At 42.3% G+C, this 23,824-nt stretch overlaps 3 protein-coding genes across 5 annotated transcripts; all 3 read right to left on the bottom strand.

Moving 5' to 3' along the window:
• Positions 1 to 640: 640 nt before the first annotated feature.
• On the bottom strand, positions 641 to 13,926 carry LOC103699802 (7-deoxyloganetin glucosyltransferase-like). 3 transcript variants are annotated; one of them, XM_039129840.1, is made up of 2 exons: positions 13,401 to 13,926; positions 641 to 1,845 (listed from the first exon to the last, which is right to left on the bottom strand). In XM_039129840.1, exons 1-2 carry the CDS (start codon positions 13,894 to 13,896, stop codon positions 914 to 916), a joined length of 1,428 nt encoding a protein of 475 aa, XP_038985768.1. In that variant the 5' UTR covers positions 13,897 to 13,926; the 3' UTR covers positions 641 to 913. The 3 variants fall into 3 exon arrangements, with proteins under 3 accessions (XP_038985768.1, XP_038985770.1, XP_038985769.1); XM_039129842.1 differs by lacking the exon at positions 13,401 to 13,926 and adding an exon at positions 2,327 to 3,046; XM_039129841.1 differs by lacking the exon at positions 641 to 1,845 and adding an exon at positions 11,897 to 13,040 and having other exon boundaries at positions 13,401 to 13,925.
• Positions 13,927 to 14,999: 1,073 nt separating this feature from the next.
• Positions 15,000 to 16,907, bottom strand: LOC103714101 (7-deoxyloganetin glucosyltransferase-like). Its single transcript, XM_017844497.3, has 2 exons — positions 16,348 to 16,907; positions 15,000 to 16,085 (listed from the first exon to the last, which is right to left on the bottom strand). Exons 1-2 carry the CDS (start codon positions 16,841 to 16,843, stop codon positions 15,154 to 15,156), a joined length of 1,428 nt encoding a protein of 475 aa, XP_017699986.2. The 5' UTR covers positions 16,844 to 16,907; the 3' UTR covers positions 15,000 to 15,153.
• Positions 16,908 to 20,423: 3,516 nt separating this feature from the next.
• Positions 20,424 to 22,171, bottom strand: LOC103714102 (7-deoxyloganetin glucosyltransferase-like). The gene is made up of 2 exons (XM_008801238.4): positions 21,662 to 22,171; positions 20,424 to 21,396 (listed from the first exon to the last, which is right to left on the bottom strand). The coding sequence occupies exons 1-2, from the start codon at positions 22,155 to 22,157 to the stop codon at positions 20,465 to 20,467; spliced, it is 1,428 nt and encodes a 475-aa protein (XP_008799460.2). The 5' UTR covers positions 22,158 to 22,171; the 3' UTR covers positions 20,424 to 20,464.
• Positions 22,172 to 23,824: the final 1,653 nt, after the last annotated feature.

The following is a 23,824-nucleotide window of genomic DNA, read 5'->3' as shown; positions in this document are numbered from 1 at the left end:
CCTGATCAGAATTTTTTGAGTTGGGTCCGGATTATACATAAATTCCACCCAACTACGCCCTCGATGTTTTAGATGCCAAATACAAGTTGGGATCCTCTCCTAAGTGGAACTAGAAAGGCCAAATTCAATAACTATGACTACCCATACGTAGAGAAATGGCAATCATCTCTCCCCATTTCTCTTGCCGACAATTTAAGATGAATGCAAGATGAATGGGTCCATAAAATTGATATAAATTAACTGGCATGGTGCACCGGCATGTGGTTCCGATGGTCGAGAATATACTTCCTCCAATGCGTGGCGCCATGGTCATAAAAATCTGGGCTCCGCATTGAGAAATTATATCCTATAAAATGTGCACCACCTGGTCGCGTACGCGGTCAACCACAGCTACTTATTTTAATTAGCGGTGGAACGCGATGATTGGGCCTATGGGTACCAATGGCTGTAATTGGCCGGGTGCAGGGCATGTGGTGCACGCCGTAGAAGATATCGTTTCTCCTGCACATCATTGATTACGTAACTAATGCACGATGTAGGGCCCAAACAATCATGTCATCCCCCGGTACACAGATTGTCAAGATTATATATTTATTTTTTGGTAGATTCCAATTCCACCACACAATAGGAATTAAGGATCTGAAAGCACCAAATACTAGCCAACCATCATGTAACGTGAGATTTAAACGGCATTGTAATGGTCTTGAGGTCCAGAAACCGAACACTCATGCACTCCGCTTGGCACAAGACAGACAAAAGCAAGCAAAGACATAAAAATCACTCCAATTTCTAAAATCCAAAGCAACATGCCAGGTAAAAATTAATCTTCAACAGCGGCTCCAACGCAGGTACATCGATCCAACTCCAAAGGACATGTAATTAGTCTTGAGACTGCAACCATGCTGATGATTGCTCATTGAAGTCCTGAGAATAAGCTATTAAGTAGTAGGTTCATGTTTGAGTAGGAGGTTCCGCCTTCTTTCACAGCCCTCTCCGCCATCTCCTTCAACTTCCCAGCTTTCTTTCTCATATCCTTTGCCTTGGCCCCATCCATCACCTCCTTAATAACGCCCTCTACCTCGTCCCTTTTGACATCGGCACCAATCTCCAGTCCAATACCCCATTTCTTACAAGCAAAGTAACAGTTGGTCGTCTGCTCCGCAAAGGCAGGATAACATAAAACCGGAACTCCGCCACATATGCTTTCCAATGTCGAATTCCACCCACAGTGTGTTAAAAACGCCCCAACCGAGGGGTGCAAGAGAACTTCCTCTTGCGGGCACCAGCTTGCCACCAAACACCTTTCTTTCGTCTCTCTCAGAAAATCTTGCGGCAAAATGGCCTTGGCGCCGGAGACGAGGTCGGATCGGATGACCCACAGGAAGAAATGATTACTATTTGCAAGCCCCCAAGCGAACTCCAGCAAGCGCTCCATCGACAAGTTTATGATGCTTCCAAAGTTCACATACACCACGGATTTGGGGTCCCTTCGATCCAACCACTCGATGCAACTCGCATCCTCTTTCCACAGATTTGATGGTAGAGACATGGACGAATTATTGGACATCTGTTTGCAAAGCATGGATATCGAACCGACAGTATAAATGGGAGGCAGCATCCGTCCCAAGGCATCTAGAACTTCATGCTCCAAGTCTTCGAAAGTATTGATCATGATTGCAGTGGCCTTGAAGGCATCTTGTGTCTCCCTTATCACGAAGTTAAACAATATATCGTCAGGGTCCGTCGTCCGAAAGAGTGCAGGAAGATCTCTTAGTCGAATGTCCCTCATGCCAGGGATCCAATCCACGGGAGTGTCAAGGAATCCATTGGTGAGATAACTCTCATCTGCACAGTGAAAAAACAAAAAAAACAGCAGGAACATAATATAGTAGTTTATGGAAACGCTTGCATGCAAAAACGCTTATGATGCTGTCCAAGTATGCTAAGGTTGATAAAAAGCCAGGAAAAAAAAATTTGGGCTTGGAAGCCATAGTTATTTGAGCTACAGAGTACATACAGCCAAGAAAAACACTGTTGAAATTAGAATTATCTGTCATCCAGCTTCTCAAGTTCCTTGGCATGATTGCGGAGGACAAATCCACTGTGGTTTATATTAGAGCTAAGAGAGAGGCTTTAGAGCAACTAATTAATGGGGTCAGTAAATACTATAGATTTCAGTTTTCAGATACCTGGTAATTAACTGTTAGGTATAGACTTCTTGTTATTATTAACTTTTTACACAAGCCTCGACCTGGCTTGTTACCACTAATCGTAGGAAATCGATCACCAGGGGAGCGGAGAGCATGCAAGAGAGAGATGATCAGACCTTTCAGTGGCGCCAAGCCCTTGCCAATGAGCTGCGGATAATGGAGGAGGCCCATCAAACCACTAGCACTAGCAGTCCAAAACATGATGTCGGAGATGCCGAGCTCTGCGGCGGCCTTCCGGCCGAAGCACATGAGGCCACCCCAGATGACAAGGCTAACTGGAGGCGCTGATGCAGTACTGTTAAGCCTGATTATGAGATCGCGAAAGGGGACCAACCCGTTCTTGGTGAGGGAATCGCACAGGGTGGGTATGTGCCGGTTGCCGTCGAGATCGGACGGCGGGAGGCCATCAGGGATGGTCTCGAACCGGAAGTCGCCGGAGCCCTTCACGGCATCCGGGCCGCCGGCTTTCATCAGGCGGGCATAGTCGAACTCGGTGTACACAAAGGTGATGAAGAAGCCCTTGGAGTGGAGGATCTTGGCTAGCTTGAGGAAGGGATTTATGTGGCCTTGAGTTGCCATTGGGAGGCAAACTGCATGAGGCCTGGCCGCCATTCTCCCACTCTATGGCTCCCAACTTCCTTCTCTGCAGGCCGTATTATTAACGACTCTGCGTACAGATTATGTAGAGTTATATTATTTTTCGCAGCAAAGAATTAGAAAAGAAAGTTAATAGTCAAAGGTGATGCCAGGTTGTGGAATAAAGCCCCTCCCCCTAAATCCTTGTCAAACATCCTGTATTCCTGTGGTGGCGGGAGGTACAAGATTTTTTTTTTACCAAACTTATGGATAGATAAAATGGACTGATTGTTATTTCTTTTAATTATCATTTTATCCCTATCCATCCTACAAATATTCAAAGAAGTAAGAAGGCAATTTGATCTTTATAACTTTATGACAAAATTTCAAATTACTGCTAAGTCCAACACATGTTAAACATATTTTTCCTTTTATTTATTTTTTGTGCTAGTTTTAACCAGAAAAAACCAAAATACCTTTTGAAATAGAAGAAATTATACCCAACACCATGTGCATCACTTTGGGCGGTGCACCACGCTAATCACTAGTAGAGGAAAAATTGATCCCAATCTCTCTCTCCCTCGAGAGTGTCTTGCCCATGATATGTAGTCGTGAAACTAAACACAAAAGTCACCTCAAGCTGCTTTTTCTCCCTTGTGAATTTTTGTGAGAAAGTGTTGGTGAAGTTATGATGGGATCCTCTAAATAAATTATAAAGGTTTGATTTAGGAGGATTATCAAACTTAATATGAATTACTTTGGCCACTATGAGTATTTAGAAGGATCGCTAGACTTGATGTACATCAATTTGGCCATTATGGATATTCAAATAGATCACTAGACTCAATATGGCTCATTTTGATAACTATAGATATTCAGAAGAATCACCAGACTTGATGTGGATTACTTTAACAACTACGAAGACTATGTAGATTACTTAGGCCACTATGGCTAGGGATAGATAGGGTCCAGGAGCAAGATCTATCATATTAGGAAGCCGAATCATGCACGAGACTTCCGAAGGCCATAACTAAGTCATACGATGCCCAATTGAGATGATTTTTTTTTCATATCAGGTTATTTTTCGAAATCTATAACTTCCTAGGAGGTTGAAATGGACCGAAATTTCTTTGGATCCCAAAATAGATTTGTCAAACCAATTTTTTTTCGCGAAAGACGTTGACCGGATGTTATTTTCCAAACCGACAATTATTAGGTAAAGCAACATAAGTCAAAGTTGATAAAAAGATTTGAGATCTATCTCTTATAGAATTTTACTTTTTTATGATTATTTTTATTAGTCTTAATTACTTTTAGAAATCTACTTCTATTCAAACTTGCAGAAGAATTCAAACTAAATTGTGCAAGAAAGGACCTCACTATTATTATAAATACGCACTATGTATCCCAATTTATGAGGTGTATAAAAATCAATGGAAAAAAAAGACTTAAGCCTACTTTCATGATTCTTCTATTTTCTTCTATTTTTTTGAGAAAGATTTGAGTTCAGCAGGTTGTAAGAATTCTTCCTTCTTTCCGATCAGATTAAGGCTCAATTTTGCACAGGTAGCCTTCCATGATTGGTATAGTGATAGTAATTGGATGATGCCAACATGATACATGAGGCTGGCCCTTCAATTGGCTTGATATCCGGCCAAGCCGGGTCCATGGACCAGCCCAACTCTGAGATGACGCAAACTCATATAAGAAGGGAAGAAATCTATAAAAACCCCTCCCCTATTCCCTCCTCCACATGCCCACACCACCGAACACCAGCACCCTTCCTCTCTTCTTCTCCCTTATGATTTTCGCCGCATTGGATTCATTGTGCAAGCCTTGAAACTTCGCCGGAGCTGAGGCATCATCGCGTCCCACCTCACCGACACCCTCTTTGCTCCGGTTCCTGCCTCCTGTAGCCATCGCCAACTGAGATCTTGCCTTCAATCGTTGGGATTCAACTGGATTCATCTTTCCCTATTTCTATCTTGCTTCCTTTTCTTTCTTTCTTCCGGTCATCGCCGCCCCTGCCATTCACTGTCAGGACCTCCATGTCAATAGGGCGCTGGAATCTCTGCCACCAATGATCAAGCTAAGTATTGAAAGCAGCTCCGAGTTAGGCAGTGAGTCACATGACGCAGGCTAAGGTAAGGTTGCTAAGAATTTCTTTCTTCCTTTCTTTTGGTTCTTGGGCCACCGTTTTTCTTGATTGGAACGAGCGAGCCGTCGAAATCTTAGCGAATAGATGCTCCCCTGTTCGGCTTGAATCCCATGTTTTCTCTCCTGTTTCTTCCATCGTCGACGATCACCGCGTATTGCCGCCCACGAGGTAATGGTCGCCGGCCGGTGAGCCGGTTATGAAAAAGACCACCATTCCCAGTGATGTCGCGGCTGAGAGTCGCCCTTGAGGGTTGCCACCTAGACTGGGCCGCCCTTGGCCGCTGCCACCTAAATGGAAACTCCCCTGCTTTCTTCAATTTTGAGAAGGAGAGAGCTTTCATAGCTTCCTTGTTTCTTGTCTCTTCTCTTTTTCTCTCTGCTCTCTCTACTTTTCTCTCTCTAGTTGATCCAAGGGCTCGTTTGGTTCGCAGGAAAAGGAGGGGGGAAAGTGTGGTCAACGGGAAAGTAATGAAATGCCTCTTGTTTGGTTGGAGTTTTCAAAGGAGAGAGATGGGAAAGTTATATTCCCATGGGAATATGATTCCCACATTTCATGGGAAAGTCTTTCCCATGAGAAACATGGGAAAGTTACTTTCCCATGAGGTGGGAATCACTCCTTTTTTATTTTTTCCCAAAAAGACCCTTCAGCATTAAAGAAGCATTAAAGAGGCATTAAAGACCTAATTTCTATTAAGGGCATAATAGGAATTATACATAACTTTCCTAGGAAAGTTGATGGTCAACCAAACATAAGCACTTTGGAAATTTGTCACTTTCCCATGGTTAACCAAACATGCCAAAAGTACTTTCCTAGGTATCCTCTTCCTAGGAATCTGATTCCCAGGAATCATATTCCTAGGAGGAAAAATACTTCCCGCGAACCAAACGAGCCCCAAGTGATTGGTAGAAGCAATTTGAAAGACCCGGTGATGGACTCCTAGTGGATACAACTAGAAGGTTTAGGTTGCTAATATTCATTATGTGATTTTCTTTTAGTGATTAGGTTTGATTCTGTAAGAGCGAAGTCGGCAGCGCAAGAAGAATTTGAGCAGGGTACATAACACCTTGCTTTGTAGATCGTAGTGTCAGATTATACTTACCATGTTGAGTCTGTCACCAGTAAAGATAAGAATCCTTATATATAATTACCATTATATGTTATTTATGAATTTTTATTGTCGGATTTGAATCGCTGGTTTTGTATCATTGAACTTGGATCAATGAATTTGGTTTACATGAGATAATATTGTTTTATATGATTTTCGATATGAGTCTATTTATGTGTATCATACATGGATATCAGCTATTGAAGATATGATTATATGAACTATGATTCTAGTTATCTTAAAATTATAAGAAATATACTGTTAAATTGAAATTGATATGTCAAAAATAATATATAATAATTAGATGGATAAGAAGTGGTTTGTACTAATTTCGTCATAGGGATAGCCTCCACAAGCTTATGCATGGGATAGCCTCCACGGGTGTGTACGTGGGATAGCTTCCGCAGGCTTACATATGAGAATTTTGTTTGAATCATGGACTGGGGCATGATTTTGGTTAATCTAAAGTCGGAAAATAAATTGTTATCAAACATGAAATTGAGATAATGAGAAATGAATGATATAACATATGAAATTGTTGTTGAATTAAATGATTAAATTGGTTGGGATGTGTGACATGTATTTTTTTTTATAAGATGGATATTGATAATATATGTATATGCTATATTGAATGAGTTTTTTGAATAATATTATGGTATTTATTTCTTCCAATATTATTTATTTCATTATCTTTTTCATTAATTTGTTTTATTTATATTGCTGCGATGGTTGGAGATTCTTACTGTGCTGGAAAGTTCATATCCATCTATTGCATTTTATTTAAAGATACAAGATGCATAGTTTCGGATAGGGTGGGTATGGACTTTAAGTATTAGAGATACTAGCTAGTTAGTTTATTTTCTGATACCAATGAACAGTTGAAATTTTGTAATTGAATAAGTTTAGTTATGCGATCATGGTGGATTATTTGACTATTAACTGTTGATTTAAATTTCTAGAGTTATTGAAAATTATTCATCTTGAGCTTTGTATGATCTTTAAGGTACCGCGCGAGGGTTCATATGGCAATATCATGTGGTCGACCCAGCTAGCAGTTTTAGGGCATAATAATTCATGCATGAAGTGGTGTGTTGTCATGACAATGAATCATTAGGTCCACCACCATCCAATAATTTTGCACTCTTAGTGGTCCTATTGTCTACTAGTCCCTAATATGTAATTGACATATCGTACGTAACTTCACAATTAATACTCAAATAGGAGAGAACCCATTGTACCTAGAAGTAACATCAGGGTGCTTCAATTATTGGTAGTTTTTAGAGGAATAAACTGTTAGACTATAATAGGTGAATGAGAAAATAGGCTGCAAAATGACTCACTTGAAATGGTGTTTCTTAGAAGAGGTGTGTCTCTTCAAAAGAGTTGCATCAAAAAAGATGCATCGATTTATTTGAATGGATGCATTTTTACATTGCATCTTTGTATGGATGCATCTTTTCATTTAAAAGACATGACTATTAGCATGAAAAACATGACTATTCACAAGGATGTGTCTATTCATTTGAATAGAAAAGACATGTCTCTTCACTTGGTTTATGTTCTGAAAAATCACCATGAACTCTATAAATAGAGCCTTCCTCCAACCATTCTAGACATCGAATCTTTCCAATTCATCTAGTTTTCTCATTGTAGAGTTATTAGAGAGCATTAGTGAGTTCATTCAAAGAGAGTACAAAAACTCAGTTTTTAGTTCGCCGAACAAACAAATTGGTGTGCCTTTTGTTTGTAAAGATCATTGTATCCTGGGAGGCAGACGCTCAAGAGATCCAAAGCACCTATGTGGAGGGCGAAATCTATCTTAAGGACATAGTGTCAAACACTAGCCTTGATCTTACATAGTTAAATCTTCATTTGAGATCAGATTTATTTATTCATCTATTTATTATTTAATTTATTTTACAAATTCACAATACACACATCCGACATAAACTAAGCATGAATATTAACAAAATCCCTTTACAACTTTCATAACCAATGTTGTAATATTATAATTATTATTGTTGTAACCTATCAAGTAATGCCTAAGTGGCTGGATACCATGCAACTCAACCCATGGATGCGAACCAAGAGCACCTTCGATCCAGCATCATGATAATTAATAGCCAGTCTAAATATGCAACACTTTTTTCACCCTTTTCTTTGTTGCATGTAGTGCTTGTTGGAAAGTGTTGCTGGAAATTGGACCCGGGGGCCGCCGTGAAGCCGGGGAAGGAGGAGCTCCGCTGCTGCAGGGGGCGGACGGCGGTGCGCCGACTGGCTGCGTCCTCCGCTGCGGGGGGGTGTGCAAGTCCTGCAAAGAAAACCGGTGGCCGGGCTCCCCGGCGCCGGCCCTCCGATGCCTAAGTCAGAGGGGGCAAGTATGTGGAGAAGAGCAGGGGAGAGAGTATGTGGAGAAGACAAAGAGAATCCCGTGTTCAATTGTGTCTGTGCTGTTTTCTTCCTTTTTCCCCCGGTCTAGGAGGGTTCTCTCCAGCTCCGGATTTTTTTCTGCTTTTTGGTCCTCTCTCCCTTTTCCCTCCAGGTTTCCTTTTATAGGAGGATTTTTGTTACCTGGGAGGTGACAGGAGGTTTGTCCTGTTTTGTAATAATTGGGCACGATTTGGCCCATTAATGGCGTAATGGAGAACGGGACCGGATCAGACCGGAATCAGGGAGTTGTCACGGTCGATCGGACCTGTTGGAGTGGTTGAACCGCCGGCTGTGGTGGGCCTGGGGTCCGTGGATGGTAAGTGCATTTATTATCGAATGAACCGGCGGTCAGGGAGAGCCATACGTTCTGATGGTTCAGTGATCCGGAGATCGTCTTGGGCCGTGTTCATTAAATGCCTGAGTGCATGGAGACTTGAGGGAGTCTCATGCATTAATGGCAGGTCGTGCCGAACGCCTGAGGAGATCTTATGCCTTGATGGCTTGGAGATAGTGGCAGGTCGCAAGCCGTAGGAGTTGTCAAGTCCCTTGGACTTTAGGCGGAGGTTGAACATTTGGTTAAGGCATCGGCTCGGCAAGGGTGCCGAGCCGAGCTGATCGCCCAATGGGGCGCCCTGTGGCGGGGCTGCTTTGAGTACTCCTGGTCGGCGCCCTTTAGGCGAGCACCTTCTAGCAGAGCGCCTCGGCGCTGTCTTTGGTCGGCACTTTCTAACCGGGCAGCTTATTTTGGTTGGGCACCTCTTGGCGCGCACTCTGGTCGGCGCCTTCTAGTCGAGCGCCTTCCTGGTCGGCATCCTTTGGCCGAGCAGCTTTCTGGTCGGCGATCTTTGGCCGAGCAGCTCTCCGTTCGGCACTCTTTGGCCGAGCAACTTTCCGGCTGGCGCTCTTCGGCCGAGCAGCTCCCTGGTCGGCACTCTCTGACCGAGCAGCTTTCCGGTCGGCGCTCTTTGGCTGAGCGCCTCCGTGGATGTATGACTTGGAGTTTTTCCCCCAACAGAAAGAGTGATCAAACAAACATATGACACATGTTTTAAGTAAGAAAAAGTTGTGTCATCCCTCCCAGACAACTAATTAAGTTGTTGGGTGTTGAAAGCCACCAAGTACAAATTAGCAGTTCAATTTACGGGTTTCATCACATGGCTTCGGTATATACTTTTGCAGGCACTTGCCTTCTACGTGGAACAAGCATGGATGGAAAAGTAGCGTAAATGAGTATTTAAGAGAAGGAACTCGAGGATATACAAGAAAGGAGAAGACTTCAAATCTTATAAGCAAAGATGAGAAGGATATTTTTGCCTCACCATTCTAGCCACTGATGGGATAGGGGTTAGGCTTCGGTTTGGTGTTTTCTGCGGAATACTTAACCAAAGCTTCTTAAGAAACATTCTTTTATTCCCTTTTTCATTCAACACTTTTTGCGAATCAATTCCCCGAGCTGTTGATAGCAAAGTATGCAAAGTGTCGAGTTAGTGGATTCTTGGGGCATTTGGGTGCAAGATAGTCTGGGACAAGTCAACGTAATCATAACAAAGAAGACCCTCCGTAACCATTGTTGTAGATAATTGGGAATAAAGATCATTTTTGGGTCTCATGGAATACGTATTACAAATTGCAAGGTGATTCCTGCAAATATTGCAGCTTGTGAGGGTTTGCAAGTATATATTAAAGATGTGGTCTAAATCAGAATATGGATTGATTCACTGTCCAATGGTGATCTCTTGGAGCGCATGTGGTATAATTTTTTTTTTTCTTTCTGTTTTTGTTTTCAAAAATCTTAGAAGAAAAATGAAGTAGACTTCGGAACATGTATAATTGAACCCTCCTATTTTTTGATATTTTCTCTAAAATTTTTAGAGCTTTTGGAAGCCGGGTTCGTTGCATTTCAGAAAAAGAAAAAAGAGAAAAAAAGAAGGAATAACAAAACTTTTACGAAAATGACGTCATCAACATTAATGTCCATGTTATACTTCACTAATTGGAGAAAAAAAATGATGAAATTATAGAATAAGCCCAAGTTGCTATGATTCCCATTTAGTGTTTATGGAAGCATATTGAAATCCCCATCATTCCTTTTTGCTTATGTATAGTTTCGTGACTCTCACATTCATAGTAGATACGGTCTAGTAGGAGAAAACACTGCTCGAAAAACCTATGGGATATTATTAAAATTACCATCATCCTCTTATTGCAAATTTTAAAATTTTTTTTAACACCAATATAGGGGAGACTTCACAACAAAACTAAAACTTTTTGCTTTGGCGTAAAAAAAAATCAATTAATTATTTGTGGATTACTAAGACATATCATATGTAGCATCCAAAGATAGTAAATGACCAGAATAACTTGAGCTTGGCTCAGAAAAAACACAATTTAAGCTTGGCTAGAAGCTAATGCACCAAGCTTGAACTAACAATCTATGCTTTGAGTTAATTTTTAGCTAGATGGATGGATGAAGGGATGGATGGACAGACATACAGACAGATAGACAAACGGATGGATAGATAGATAAATAGACAAACAGATAAATAGAGAGATAGACAGGCCGACACAAATACAATCTAATGATCCACCCTATTAAGATCATTTCAAAAAATTTAAATATTTAATCAATTTTAAAAATTACAAAATATTAATATAAAATTAAACCAAGCTTAAATGCAAGTATGAATTTATTTTTAGCTCAATTTAATATTTTCAAGCTAATCAATTGGGCATATGTTCAACTCCATCCGAAATCAAGTTCTAATAGAGCTTGAAATAATAGTAAATAAACCAAGTGTGATCTCAATTTCGCCTGAGCTTGAAATTAATTTTAAATCATGCTTGGTTAGATTTAGGCTCAATCAAGCTCGGTTAAATTACATCCCCGGTTGTATGGATGCCAAATACGTGTTGGGACCCTCTCCGAGATAGAACTAGAAAGGCTTAGCTCAATAATCATAGTTAAAAAAATCATGATTGTCTAGGCTCCACATCATTGATTCCCCATTTAATGTATCACATAGTGCCTATGCAATCATGTCATCCTACTGTAGACAGATAGGTTATGATAATTTAAATATCTGTCGCCTGCCCCACCGCATTATACATGAAATTATATCCTAAATCTTGCGTCGTTTCCATGGATTCCGTAGCATAATGCAGGGCTATGCCGGCGTGCATGGCGTAGGATATAATTTTTCCCTGGCGCCCCATGGCTGCAATCCAAAATATGCACAGAAAAATGCTTTTATACGACAAGGCAGCCTAATTATCTAACCAACTAAGAGTATCAGAAGCCTTTAATATGTGCCACCCGAGCAAGAAAACAAACAGATGAGAATCACTCCTCTATAATCCAAAACAACATGCCAGGTAAAAATTAATCCTCAACATCGGCTCCAACGCAGGTGCATCCAATTCGAAAGGACAAAACCGTCTGGCCTTTATTAGAAAAAAAAAAGTTTACATAATTTTTTTTTTTACTAAGATGGATAATTCATACAATACGTGTATGAATACACTCAATAGAAAACAGAATATCACAGAGCTTCCGAAGCAGCTTCCATCTCCTGCCCAAACATGAATTATTTATGTAATTAGTTTGAGACTGCAACGATGTTGATGAATACTCATTCAAGTCCTGAGAATAAGCTATTGAGTAGTAGGTTCATGTTTGAGTAGGAGGTTCCGCCTTCTTTCACAGCATTCTCTGCCATCTCCTTCAACTTCCCAGCCTTCTTTCTCATATCCTTTCCCTTAGCCCCATCCATCACCTCCTTAATAACACCCTCTACCTCATCCCTTTTGACATCGGCACCAATCTCCAGTCCAATACCCCATTTCTTACAAGCAAAGTAACAGTTTGTCGTCTGCTCCGCAAAGGCAGGATAACATAAAACCGGAACTCCGCCACATATGCTTTCCAATGTTGAATTCCACCCACAGTGTGTTAAAAACGCCCCAACAGAAGGGTGCAAGAGAGCTTCCTCTTGCGGGCACCAGCTTGCCACCAAACACCTTTCTTTCGTCTCTCTCAGAAAATCTTGCGGCAAAATGGCCTTGGCGCCGGAGACGAGGTCGGATCGGATGACCCACAGGAAGAAATGATTACTATTTGCAAGCCCCCAAGCGAACTCCAGCAAGCGCTCCATCGACAAGTTAATGACGCTTCCAAAGTTCACGTACACCACGGATTTGGGGTCCCTTCGATCCAACCACTCGATGCAACTCGCATCCTCTTTCCATAGATTCGATGGTAGAGACATGGATGAATTATTGGACATCTGTTTGCAAAGCATGGATATCGAACCGACAGTGTAAATGGGATGCAGCATCTGTCCCATTGCATCTAGAACTTCATGCTCCAAATCTTCGAAAGTATTGATCATGACTGCAGTGGCCTCGAAGGCTTCTTGTGTCTCCTTAGTCAGGAAGTTAAACAAGATATCGTGAGGGTCGGTCGTTCGAAGGAGTGCAGGAAGATCTCTTAGTCGAATGTCCCTCATGCCAGGGATCCAATCCACGGGAGTGTCAAGGAATCCATTGGTGAGATAACACTCATCTGCACAGTGGGGAAAAAAAAGAAAATAGCAGTAAACATAAAATGGGAGCTACAGAGTACATACAACCAAGAAAAATCAAGAAAAGCACTGTTGAAATTAGAATTATCTGTCATCCAGCGTCTCAAGTTCCTTGGCATGAATATAATCGAGAGGACAAGTCCACTGTGGTTTATATTAGAACCAAGAGAAAGGCTTTAGAGCAACTAATTAACGGGGTCGGTAAATATTATAGATTTCAGTTTTCAGATACTTCTTGTTATTATTAACTTTTTACACAAGCCTCGACCTGGCTTGTTACCATGCACTAATCGTAGAAAATTACTAGGGGGGAGGCGAGAGCAAGAGAGAGATGACCAGACCTTTCAGTGGCGCCAAGCCCTTGTCAATGAGCTGCGGATAATGGAGGAAGCCCATCAAACCACAAGCGCTAGCAGTCCAAAACATGATGTCGGAGATGCCGAGCTCTGCGGCGGCCTTCCGGCCGAAGCTCATGAGGGCACCCCAGATGACAAGGCTAACTGGAGGCGCTGAAGCAGTACTGTTAAGCCTAGTTATGAGATCGCGGAAGGGGACCAACCCGTTCTTGCTGAGGGAATCGCACAGGCTGGGCATGTGCCGGTTGCCGTCGAGATCGGACGGCGGGAGGCCATCAGGGATGGTCTCGAACCGGAAGTCGCCGGAGCCCTTCACGGCATCCAGGCCGCCGGCTTTCAACAGGCGGGCGTAGTCAAACTCGGTGTAGACAAAGGTGATGAAGCAGCCCTTGGAGTGGAGGATCTTGGCTAGCTTGAGGAAGGGATTTATGTGGCCTTGAGTTGCCATTGGGAGGCAAACTGCATGAGGCCTGGCCGCCATTCTCCCACTCCATGGCTTCAACTGCCTTCGAACCATTTAAAGGCGCACCTAGAAGTGACATCAGGGTGCTTCAATTATTGCTAGTGTTTAGAGGAATAAACTAAGCATGAATATTAACAAAATCCCTTAACAACTTTCATAGCCAATGCTGTAATATTATAATAACTATTGCTGTAAACTCTCGAAAAATGCCCAGGTGGCTTGATACCATGCAACTCAACCCATAGGAGCGGACCAAGAGCACCTTGGGTCCAACATCATGCTAATAGCACGTCTAAATATGCAACAGTTTGTTTTTCTCTTTTTTTTGTTGTATGTGCTTGCTAGAAAGAGTAATCAAACAAACATATGATATGTTTTTGTAAGTGGGTCCAGCCCACTTGAGGAGGCCCAATAGCCCATTAAGGCTTGATCTTTGTTCTTTTTTTTTTTTTTAAGGATCGCATGGGAGAGTGAATGATGAAATAGAAAAAGGGACGCGTGAACCTGGGGCTAGCAGCTGAGAAACAAAAGAAAAAGAAAGGGAGCCAAGGAGTGCTGTGACAAAAGGACAGAGGGCAACTTGCAGCAGCAGTGAATGAGATTTGCACGCCGAACGGAGAAGGAGAAAGGAACTCAAAACATGTTTTTTCTTTCTTTACCTTTTTTGGGTGTGGTTTTTCACACAGTGATTTAACAAATTGGGTTTCTATCTAAGAGTTGTATTTGATGCTATAGGAAGTTGTAGTATTCATTGTTAGGAATCTCATTACATTTTTGGGTTCATCACATTGTGGTGGTTTCGATGAGATCATTGTTACTCTTACAAAAATGATATTGCAGTTTTTCTAATTTATTATGAACTCAAGTTTTGGGTATAAACTTGAGAATTGTAAACTTTATATTTATTATAGTGGATTGATTGGATTTGCCCCATAGTTTTTTACCCTCTACACTGGAGGGTTTTCCATGTAAATTTGGTGTGCTTTCTTTTTGCTCTTCAGGTATTTGATATATTGCCTGTATGAATATTGCTTCTAGTTGGCTTTGGTTTTAGCTTAGTTTATTCCATAATATTCCTGTTTTGCCTGTGTGATATATTTATATGAGCCCACTGAAGGTGCTAATGCTAAGACAGATAAAAATTACTCTGATTTCTGAAATCCAAAACAACATGCCGGGTAAAAATTAATCCACAACAGCGGCTCCAACACAGGTACATCCAATTCCAAAGGACATGTAATAAGTTTTGAGACTCCAAACCATGCTGATGATTGCTCATTCAAGTCGTGAGAATAAGCTATGGAGTAGTAGGTTCATGTTTGAGTAGGAGGTTCCGCCTTCTTTGACAGCCCTCTCCGCCATCTCCTTGAACTTCCCAGCCTTCTTTCTCATATCCTTTCCCTTCGCTCCATCCATCACCTCCTTAATAACGCCCTCTACCTCGTCCCTTTTCAAATCGGCACCAATCTCCATTCCAATACCCCATTTCTTACAAGCAAAGTAACAGTTGGTCGGCTGCTCCGCAAAGGCAGGATAACATAAAACCGGCACTCCACCTCGTATGCTTTCTAATATGGAATTCCACCCACAGTGTGTCAAAAACGCCCCAACCGAAGGGTGCAAGAGAACTTCCTCTTGCGGGCACCAGCTTGCCACCAAACACCTTTCCTTCGTCTCTCTCAAAAAATCTTGCGGCAAAATGGCCTTTTCGCCGAAGACGAGGTCGGATCGGATGACCCACAAGAAGAAATGATTACTATTTGCAAGCCCCCAAGCGAACTCCAGCAAGCGCTCCATCGACAAGTTAATGACGCTACCAAAGTTCACGTACACCACGGATTTGGGGTCCCTTCGATCCAACCACTCGATGCAACTCGCATCCTCTTTCCATAGATTCGATTGCAGAGACATGGACGAATTATTGGATATCTGTTTGCAAAGCATGGATAGGGAACCGACGGTGTAAATGGGAGGCAGCATCCGTCCCAATGCATCTAGAACTTCATGCTCCAAGTCGTCCAAAGTATTGATCATGATTGCAGTGGCGTTGAAGGCATCTTGTGTCTCCTTTATCGCGAAGTTAAACAAGATATCGCGAGGGTCTGTCGTTCGAAGGAGTTCAGGAAGATCTCTTAGTCGAATGTCCCTCATGCCAGGGATCCAATCCACGGGAGTGTCAAGGAATCCATTGGTGAGATAACTCTCATCTGCACAGTGAAAAAAAAATAGCAGCAGTAAACATAAAATGGGAGCTATAAAGTACAAACAACCAAGAAAAATCAAGAAAAACACTGTTGAAATTAGAATTATCTGTCATCCAGCTTCTCAAGTTCCTTGGCATGATTGGAGAGGACAAATCCACTGTGGTTTATATTAGAACCAAGAGAGCCTCAACCTAGCTTGTTACCATGCACTAATCGTAGAAAATTACTAGGGGAAGGCGAGAGAAAGCTAGAGAGACAACCAGACCTTTCAGTGGCGCCAAGCCCTTGTCAATGAGCTGCGGATAATGGAGGAAGCCCATCAAACCACTAGCACTAGCAGTCCAAAACATGATGTTGGAGATGCCGAGCTCTGCGGCGGCCTTCCGGCCGAAGGTCATGATGCCATCCCAGATGACAAGGCTAACTGGAGGCGCTGCAGCAGTATTGTTAAGCCTGGCTAAGAGATCGCGAAAGGGGACCAACCCGTTCTTGCTGAGGGAATCGCACAGGCTGGGTATGTGCCGGTTGCCGTCGAGATCGGACGGCGGGAGGAAATCAGGGATGGTCTCGAACCGGAAGTCGCCGGAGCCCTTCACGGCATCCAGGCCGCCGGCTTTCAACAGGCGGGCGTAGTCAAACTCGGTGTAGACAAAGGTGACGAAGAAGCCCTTGGCGTGGAGGATCTTGGCTAGCTTGAGGAAGGGATTTATGTGGCCTTGAGCTGCCATTGGGAGGCAAACTGCATGAGCCCTGGCCGCCATTCTCCCACTCTCTATGGCTCCCAACCGCCTTTTGTGTACTCGACGCTCGCCAACACTTATCTTCAGTCCAAGTTTCAATTGGGACTGAAGATAAGTTTTGGATTGGAGTATCATTCAATTGTCACCATTCAATGTTTATCCTTTTTAGTATAATAAATAATTTTTTTTAAAAATGTATTTATTTATTTTCAAGCAGAAAAAAAAAAAAAGACAAGCCAACTTGCTTTCATTACAACTGCACGTATAAATAATTTTTTGAAATAATTAATTAAAGATTCAAAGATATTGTCGATGCATAGATATGGAATTATTTGACTTTAGAATATTATTTTTTTATTCAAAATCAAGAAATATCCAAAAATATCTATTCAAAATTAAGAAAACAGCTTGGCAGGATAAAAACCTTAGTTACAAGTAAAGTTTTAGATGGTTTACATACATTATCAACAATACATAACTTTAATAATTTCATAATTAAATATTTTCAGAAACTCCTCCAGCCGCTCTCTATCTTGCATGTGTTTCTAATAAAATGAAAATTTTTTGACATGCATTTAGCATGGTTTTACGTTTTCAAAACAAATAATTTTATCAAATTCAACCATTTATCTGTATATTTTACGAGAAGTTCTTAAGACATGGATTGCAGCAGATTTAGATACTAATGTCAGAATTTGTGTTCCACGTGTGAGGAAAGTAAGGATTGCGGTTTCAGACAGGCTCTGAAGTAGAGCTGATCAAAACTCGGGCTGGGCCGGGCTCGGGCCGAGCTCTACAGCAGAAATTAGGCCCGATGGCTATGCCCAGGCCCGGTCCAGCCCGACTGTCAGGCTTAAATTTTTGTCCAGGCCTGATCCTACTTCATAAATCTGGTTCTAGGCCTGTCTAGCCCGGCCCGACCCGATAGGCCCGACCCGACAGGTCCGATTTTTTTTATGTTTGAAATCTGGAAATGGGCCAGAATGGCCCGATCAGGCCCAGCTTGATTTTTTTTGGTCAGGCCGCTTTTCTTGCCCAGGCCCGACCCATGGGCCTTTTTTTAATGCCCAAGCCCGAAAAATTTCGGGCCGGGCTGGGCGGGCCAGAAGGCCCGTGATCAGCTCTACTATGAAGGGATACAAACGTATTATTATTAATTAAAGAAAACTTGTGGAGCATCAACACGTAGATGACTAATTTTGTCCCATCTTGGAAATCTCCCATGACAACTACACACTTGACACATTGCCAAATTCGTTACTCCCTCTAATCGAGCATCACGGCATTCCATGTAGTTTATCAGAAGTTGCCACAATAGCCATTTCAAATAGTAGACCAATCAAATTTATCATCGCAATGATGTGGGAGGCAAACTGCATGGGGCCTGCCCTCCATTCTCCCCCTCTATGGCTCCCAACCGCCTTCGAACCATTTAAAGCCGCATCGAGAAGTAACATCAGGGTGCTTCAATTATTGCTAGTGTTTAGAGGAATAAACTAAGCATGGATATTAACAAAATCCCTTTAACAACTTTTATAACCAATGCTGTAATATTATAATTACTATTGCTGTAAACTCTCGAATAATTTCTAAGTAGCTTTATACCATGCAACTCAACCCATAGGAGCGGACCAAGAGCACCTTGGGTCCAACATCATGCTAATAGCACGTCTAAATTAATATGCAACACTTTGTTTTTCTCTTTTTTTGTTGTATGAGAAAGAGTGATCAAACAAACATATGACATATTTTTGTAAGTGGGTCCAGCCCACTTGAGGAGGCCCAATAGCCCATTAGGGCTTGATCTTTGTTTTTTTTAGGATCGCATGGGAGAGCGCATGATGAGATAGAAAAAGGGATGCGTGAACCTGGGGCTGGCAGCTGAGAAACAAAAGAAAAAAAGAGGGAGCCAAGGGGTGCTGTGACAAAAGGACAGAGGGCAACTTGCAGCAGCAGTGAATGAGATTTGCACACCGAACGGAGAAGGAGAAAGGAACTCAAGACAGTTTTTCTTTCTTTGCCTTTCTTGGGTGTGGTTTTTCACACAGTGATTTAACAAATTGGATTTCTATCTAAGAGTTGTATTGGATGCTATAGGAAGTTGCAGTATTCATTGTTAGGGATCTCATTACATTCTTGGATTTATCACATTGTGATGGTTTGGATGAGATCATTATTACTCTTAGAAAGGTGATATTGCAGTTTTTCCAATTTGTTGTGAACTCAAGTTTTGGGCATAAACTTGAGAATTGTAAACTCTATATTTATTATAATGAATTGATTGTATTTGCCCCGTGGTTTTTTTCCTCTACACTGGAGGGTTTTCCATGTAAATTTGGTGTGCTTTCTTTCTGCTCTTCAGGTATTTAATATATTGCCGGTATGAATATTGCTTCTAGTTAGCTTTGGTTTTGGCTTAGTTTATTCCATAATATTCCTGTTTTGCCTATGTGATATATTTATATGAGCCCATTGAAGGTGCTAATGCTAAGACAGATAAAAATTACACCGATTTTTGAAATCCAAAACATCATGCCTGATAAAAATTAATCCACAACAGCGGCTCCAACGCAGGTACATCCAGAGCCGGCCCGAGCCTTAGGCGATCGAGGCGGTTGCTTAAGGCCTCGGGCCAATGGAAGGCCTCCGGGAGGCGAAGGGAGCAAAGAGATTGAGAGAGAGGGAAGTTTTTACGTCGTGACCAAAAGGAAGCAAAGGCCCCATATAAAACGGGAACAAGAGCTGGCTACGAGTCTTCCCCTTGATGGGAGGGAGGTGGAGAGTTTCCTGGCCTGCAGAGGGACAATTTGGGAAGTTGGGGACAGTAGTTTTGTTTTGGGTAGAGAGAGGAAGGATTTGGTTGGCTTGATACACGCGTGAAGCCACTCTTATCTTTCATCCCTTCTCTTTTTTGGTTTTCATCTTGGTTTTCCTTCCCTCACATTACTCCTGACCCAGCTGGGCCATCAGGAAGAAAGGGGATTGGAAATGGACTTCTTGGAGGGTGGAGATTCTTTTAATTTTCTCCTATCGGTTTCTTCTCCCCTCTTGGGTGGTACAGAGAGAAAAGGAGGGAGGGGGTTCAATGGCTGCTGTGTGATGTTGCAGTTGCTGCTTGGGTACTCACTTGAAGGGGAGATGGTGGGATGGGACTTTTATTAATTAGATAGAGTGAATTTCCCATAATGCCCCTATTTTTCCCTTATAGGAGGCTTCTTTTTTGACAAATTCTTTTCTTTACCTTGGCTATCAAGTGCCATGGGATGACCCTTTCCTATTCTGCTCTTACTCGACGGGGTAAACAGTCTTGTCAAGCATTATCTCAGTTATTTAATCAGTTTCATGGCCCTTCTTTTAGAGTAATTACTTTTCTGTGCTCCCATTCAAGAATTATATTAAATTAAAAAGGTTTTTTTGCCTATTTTTGTTAGATACATGTATCTTGAAATAATGTACTTAATAGCTATCTATTTTCATATCATTTTTTAAGTATTTTATATTTATTAAAAATTTTATTATTAAAAAAAATCTCATTTATTGGATTCGTCTTAGGGCCCCAAATGTATTGGGCCGCCTCTGGTACATCCAATTCCAAAGGACATGTAATAAGTTTTGATGACTGCAAAACATGCTGATGATTGCTCATTCAAGTCCTGAGAATAAGCTATTGAGTAGTAGGTTCATGTTTGAGTAGGAGGTTCCGCCTTCTTTGACAGCCCTCTCCGCCATCTCCTTAAACTTCCCTGCCTTCTTTCTCATATCCCTTCCCTTCGCTCCATCCATCACCTCCTTAATAACGCCCTCTACCTCGTCCCTTTTCAAATCGGCACCAATCTCCATTCCAATACCCCATTTCTTGCAAGCAAAGTAACAGTTGGTCGGCTGCTCCGCAAAGGCAGGATAACATAAAACCGGCACTCCACCTCGTATGCTTTCTAATATGGAATTCCACCCACAGTGTGTCAAAAACGCCCCAACCGAAGGGTGCAAGAGAACTTCCTCTTGCGGGCACCAGCTTGCCACCAAACACCTTTCCTTCGTCTCTCTCAAAAAATCTTGCGGCAAAATGGCCTTGGCGCCGGAGACGAGGTCGGATCGGATGACCCACAAGAAGAAATGATTACTATTTGCAAGCCCCCAAGCGAACTCCAGCAAGCGCTCCACCGACAAGTTAATGACGCTACCAAAGTTCACGTACACCACGGATTTGGGGTCCCTTCGATCCAACCACTCGATGCAACTCGCATCCTCTTTCCATAGATTCGATTGCAGAGACATGGACGAATTATTGGATATCTGTTTGCAAAGCATGGATAGGGAACCGACGGTGTAAATGGGAGGCAGCATCCGTCCCAATGCATCTAGAACTTCATGCTCCAAGTCGTCCAAAGTATTGATCATGATTGCAGTGGCGTTGAAGGCATCTTGTGTCTCCTTTATCGCGAAGTTAAACAAGATATCGTGAGGGTCTGTCGTTCGAAAGAGTTCAGGAAGATCTCTTAGTCGAATGTCCCTCATGCCAGGGATCCAATCCACGGGAGTGTTAAGGAATCCATTGGTGAGATAACTCTCATCTGCACAGTGAAAGAAAAAATAGCAGCAGTAAACATAAAATGGGGCTATAAAGTACAAACAACCAAGAAAAATCAAGAAAAACACCCTTGAAATTAGAATATTTATCTGCCATCCAGCTTTTCGAGTTCCTTGGCATGATTGCAGAGGACAAATCGACTGTGGTTTGTATTAGGACCAAGAGAGCCTCAACCTAGCTTGTTACCATGCACTAATCGTAGAAAATTACTAGGGGGAAGCGAGAGCAAGCTAGAGAGACAACCAGACCTTTCAGTGGCGCCAAGCCCTTGTCAATGAGCTGCGGATAATGGAGGAAGCCCATCAAACCACAAGCGCTAGCAGTCCAAAACATGATGTCGGAGATGCCGAGCTCTGCGGCGGCCTTCCGGCCGAAGCTCATGATGCCATCCCAGATGACAAGGCTAACTGGAGGCGCTGCAGCACTACTGTTAAGCCTGGTTATGAGATCGCGAAAAGGGATCAGCCCTTTCTTGCTGAGGGAATCGCACAGGGTGGGTATGTGCCGGTTGCCGTCGAGATCGGACGGCGGGAGGCCATCAGGGATGGTCTCGAACCGGAAGTCGCCGGAGCCCTTCACGGCATCCGGGCCGCCGGCTTTCAACAGGCGGGCGTAGTCAAACTCGGTGTAGACAAAGGTGACGAAGAAGCCCTTGGCGTGGAGGATCTTGGCTAGCTTGAGGAAGGGATTTATGTGGCCTTGAGCTGCCATTGGGAGGCAAACTGCATGAGCCCTGGCCGCCATTCTCCCACTCTATGGCTCCCAACTGCCTTCTCTGCAGGCCGTATTATTAACGACTCTGTGTACAGATTTTGTAGGGTTAAGAAAACAACTTGGCAGGATAAAAACCTTAGTAACAAGTAAAGCTTTAGATGGTTTATATACATTATCAACAATACATAACTTTAATAATTTCGTAATTAAATATTTTAAGAAACTCCTCCAGCCGCTCTCTATTTTGCATGTGTTTCTAATAAAATGAAAATTTTTTGACATGCATTAAGCATGGTTTTACGTTTTCGAAACAAATAATTTTATCAAATTTAACCATTTATCTGTATATTTTACGAGAAGTTCTTAAGACATGGATTGTAGCAGATTTAGACACTAATGTCAGAGTTTGCGTTCTACGTGTGAGGAAAGTAAGGATTGCGGTCTCAAACAGGCTCTGAAGTGATACAAACGTATTATTATTAATTAAAGAAAACTTGTGGAGCATCAACATGTAGATGACTAATTTTGTCCCATCCTGGAAATCTCCCATTGACAAGCACACACTTGACACACTGACCAAATTCGTTACTACCTCTAATCTAGATTGCTTTAGCATCACGGCATTCCATGTAGTTTCTCAGAAGTTGCCACAATAGCCATTTCAAATTGAAGAGTTTCACATTTGAAACATCTGGCACAAGTGAACAATAATTAGCACGGTGAAGTGTTGGTTACAATAATAGGAAAACAGAGAGGAAGATGAAGATAGAATGAAGGTGAAGATTGCAGAGATTTTTATTCACTGTATTGAGTTGTGATACAGGGTATTTATAGAGGAGAATTGAAGCTTCCAGAATGCAGTTAATAAGCTGTTAGAACACAGCTGCATTAGTTACAAGAAACTGATTCTGGTAGTCAGTTTTAGGGAAGAATGACGTGGCATTCTAACACCCCCCATCAAGCTGAAGGAGGTGTCTGAAGCTTCAGCTTGGAGCAAAGATGACGATGTCTTGGAATGGAGGCCGGTTTGGTGAACAGGTCTGCTGGTTGATCCTGAGTGGCTATATGAGCTAAGTGAATTTTGTCGGAACGGACCTTTTTTCCAGACGAAGTGGTAATCCACTTCGATGTGCTTGGTCCGGGCATGAAAGACTGGATTGTTGGCCAGAGCAATGGCGGATATGTTGTCACAATGTAGAACCGTGGGTGCTAAAGGCAAAACCTGAAATTTGGAGAGAAGTCTTCGAAGCTAGATGAGTTCGGATGCTATGATTGTGAGGTATTGAAGAGAACCGGCTAAGCTCCGATACAGTTCTGGTTTGGAAAACATACCAGATGCATGCTTTGGGACCTCACGCTTGGTGGGTAATGGTGAGGAAACCGGTTTGCAGCCATGTAGTCCAGCCCTCTGAAGAAGTTTGAGAGCATAGTGTTGTTGGCTGAGTGAAACACCATTGCCGGAGAAAGTGGCCTGAAGCCCAAGAAATTGAGAGATATTGCCTAGATCTTTTATATGAAATCTACTCTGTAGCTGTGAGAAAAGAAGGGACATAGCTTGCGAATTGTTCCCGGTGAGTAGTATATCATCCACATGGATGAAAATGTAGAGAACAACTCCATCTTTCTAAAAAATGAACAAAGAGGGATCTGCTGTACTTGACTTGAAACCATGATCCACTAAGAAACTTGAGAAGGTT

The sequence above is a fragment of the Phoenix dactylifera genome, chromosome 9, assembly GCF_009389715.1.
Source record: "Phoenix dactylifera cultivar Barhee BC4 chromosome 9, palm_55x_up_171113_PBpolish2nd_filt_p, whole genome shotgun sequence".
NCBI classification, from domain to species: Eukaryota; Viridiplantae; Streptophyta; class Magnoliopsida; order Arecales; family Arecaceae; genus Phoenix; species Phoenix dactylifera.
This window is presented reverse-complemented; position numbering and strand designations above follow the sequence as displayed.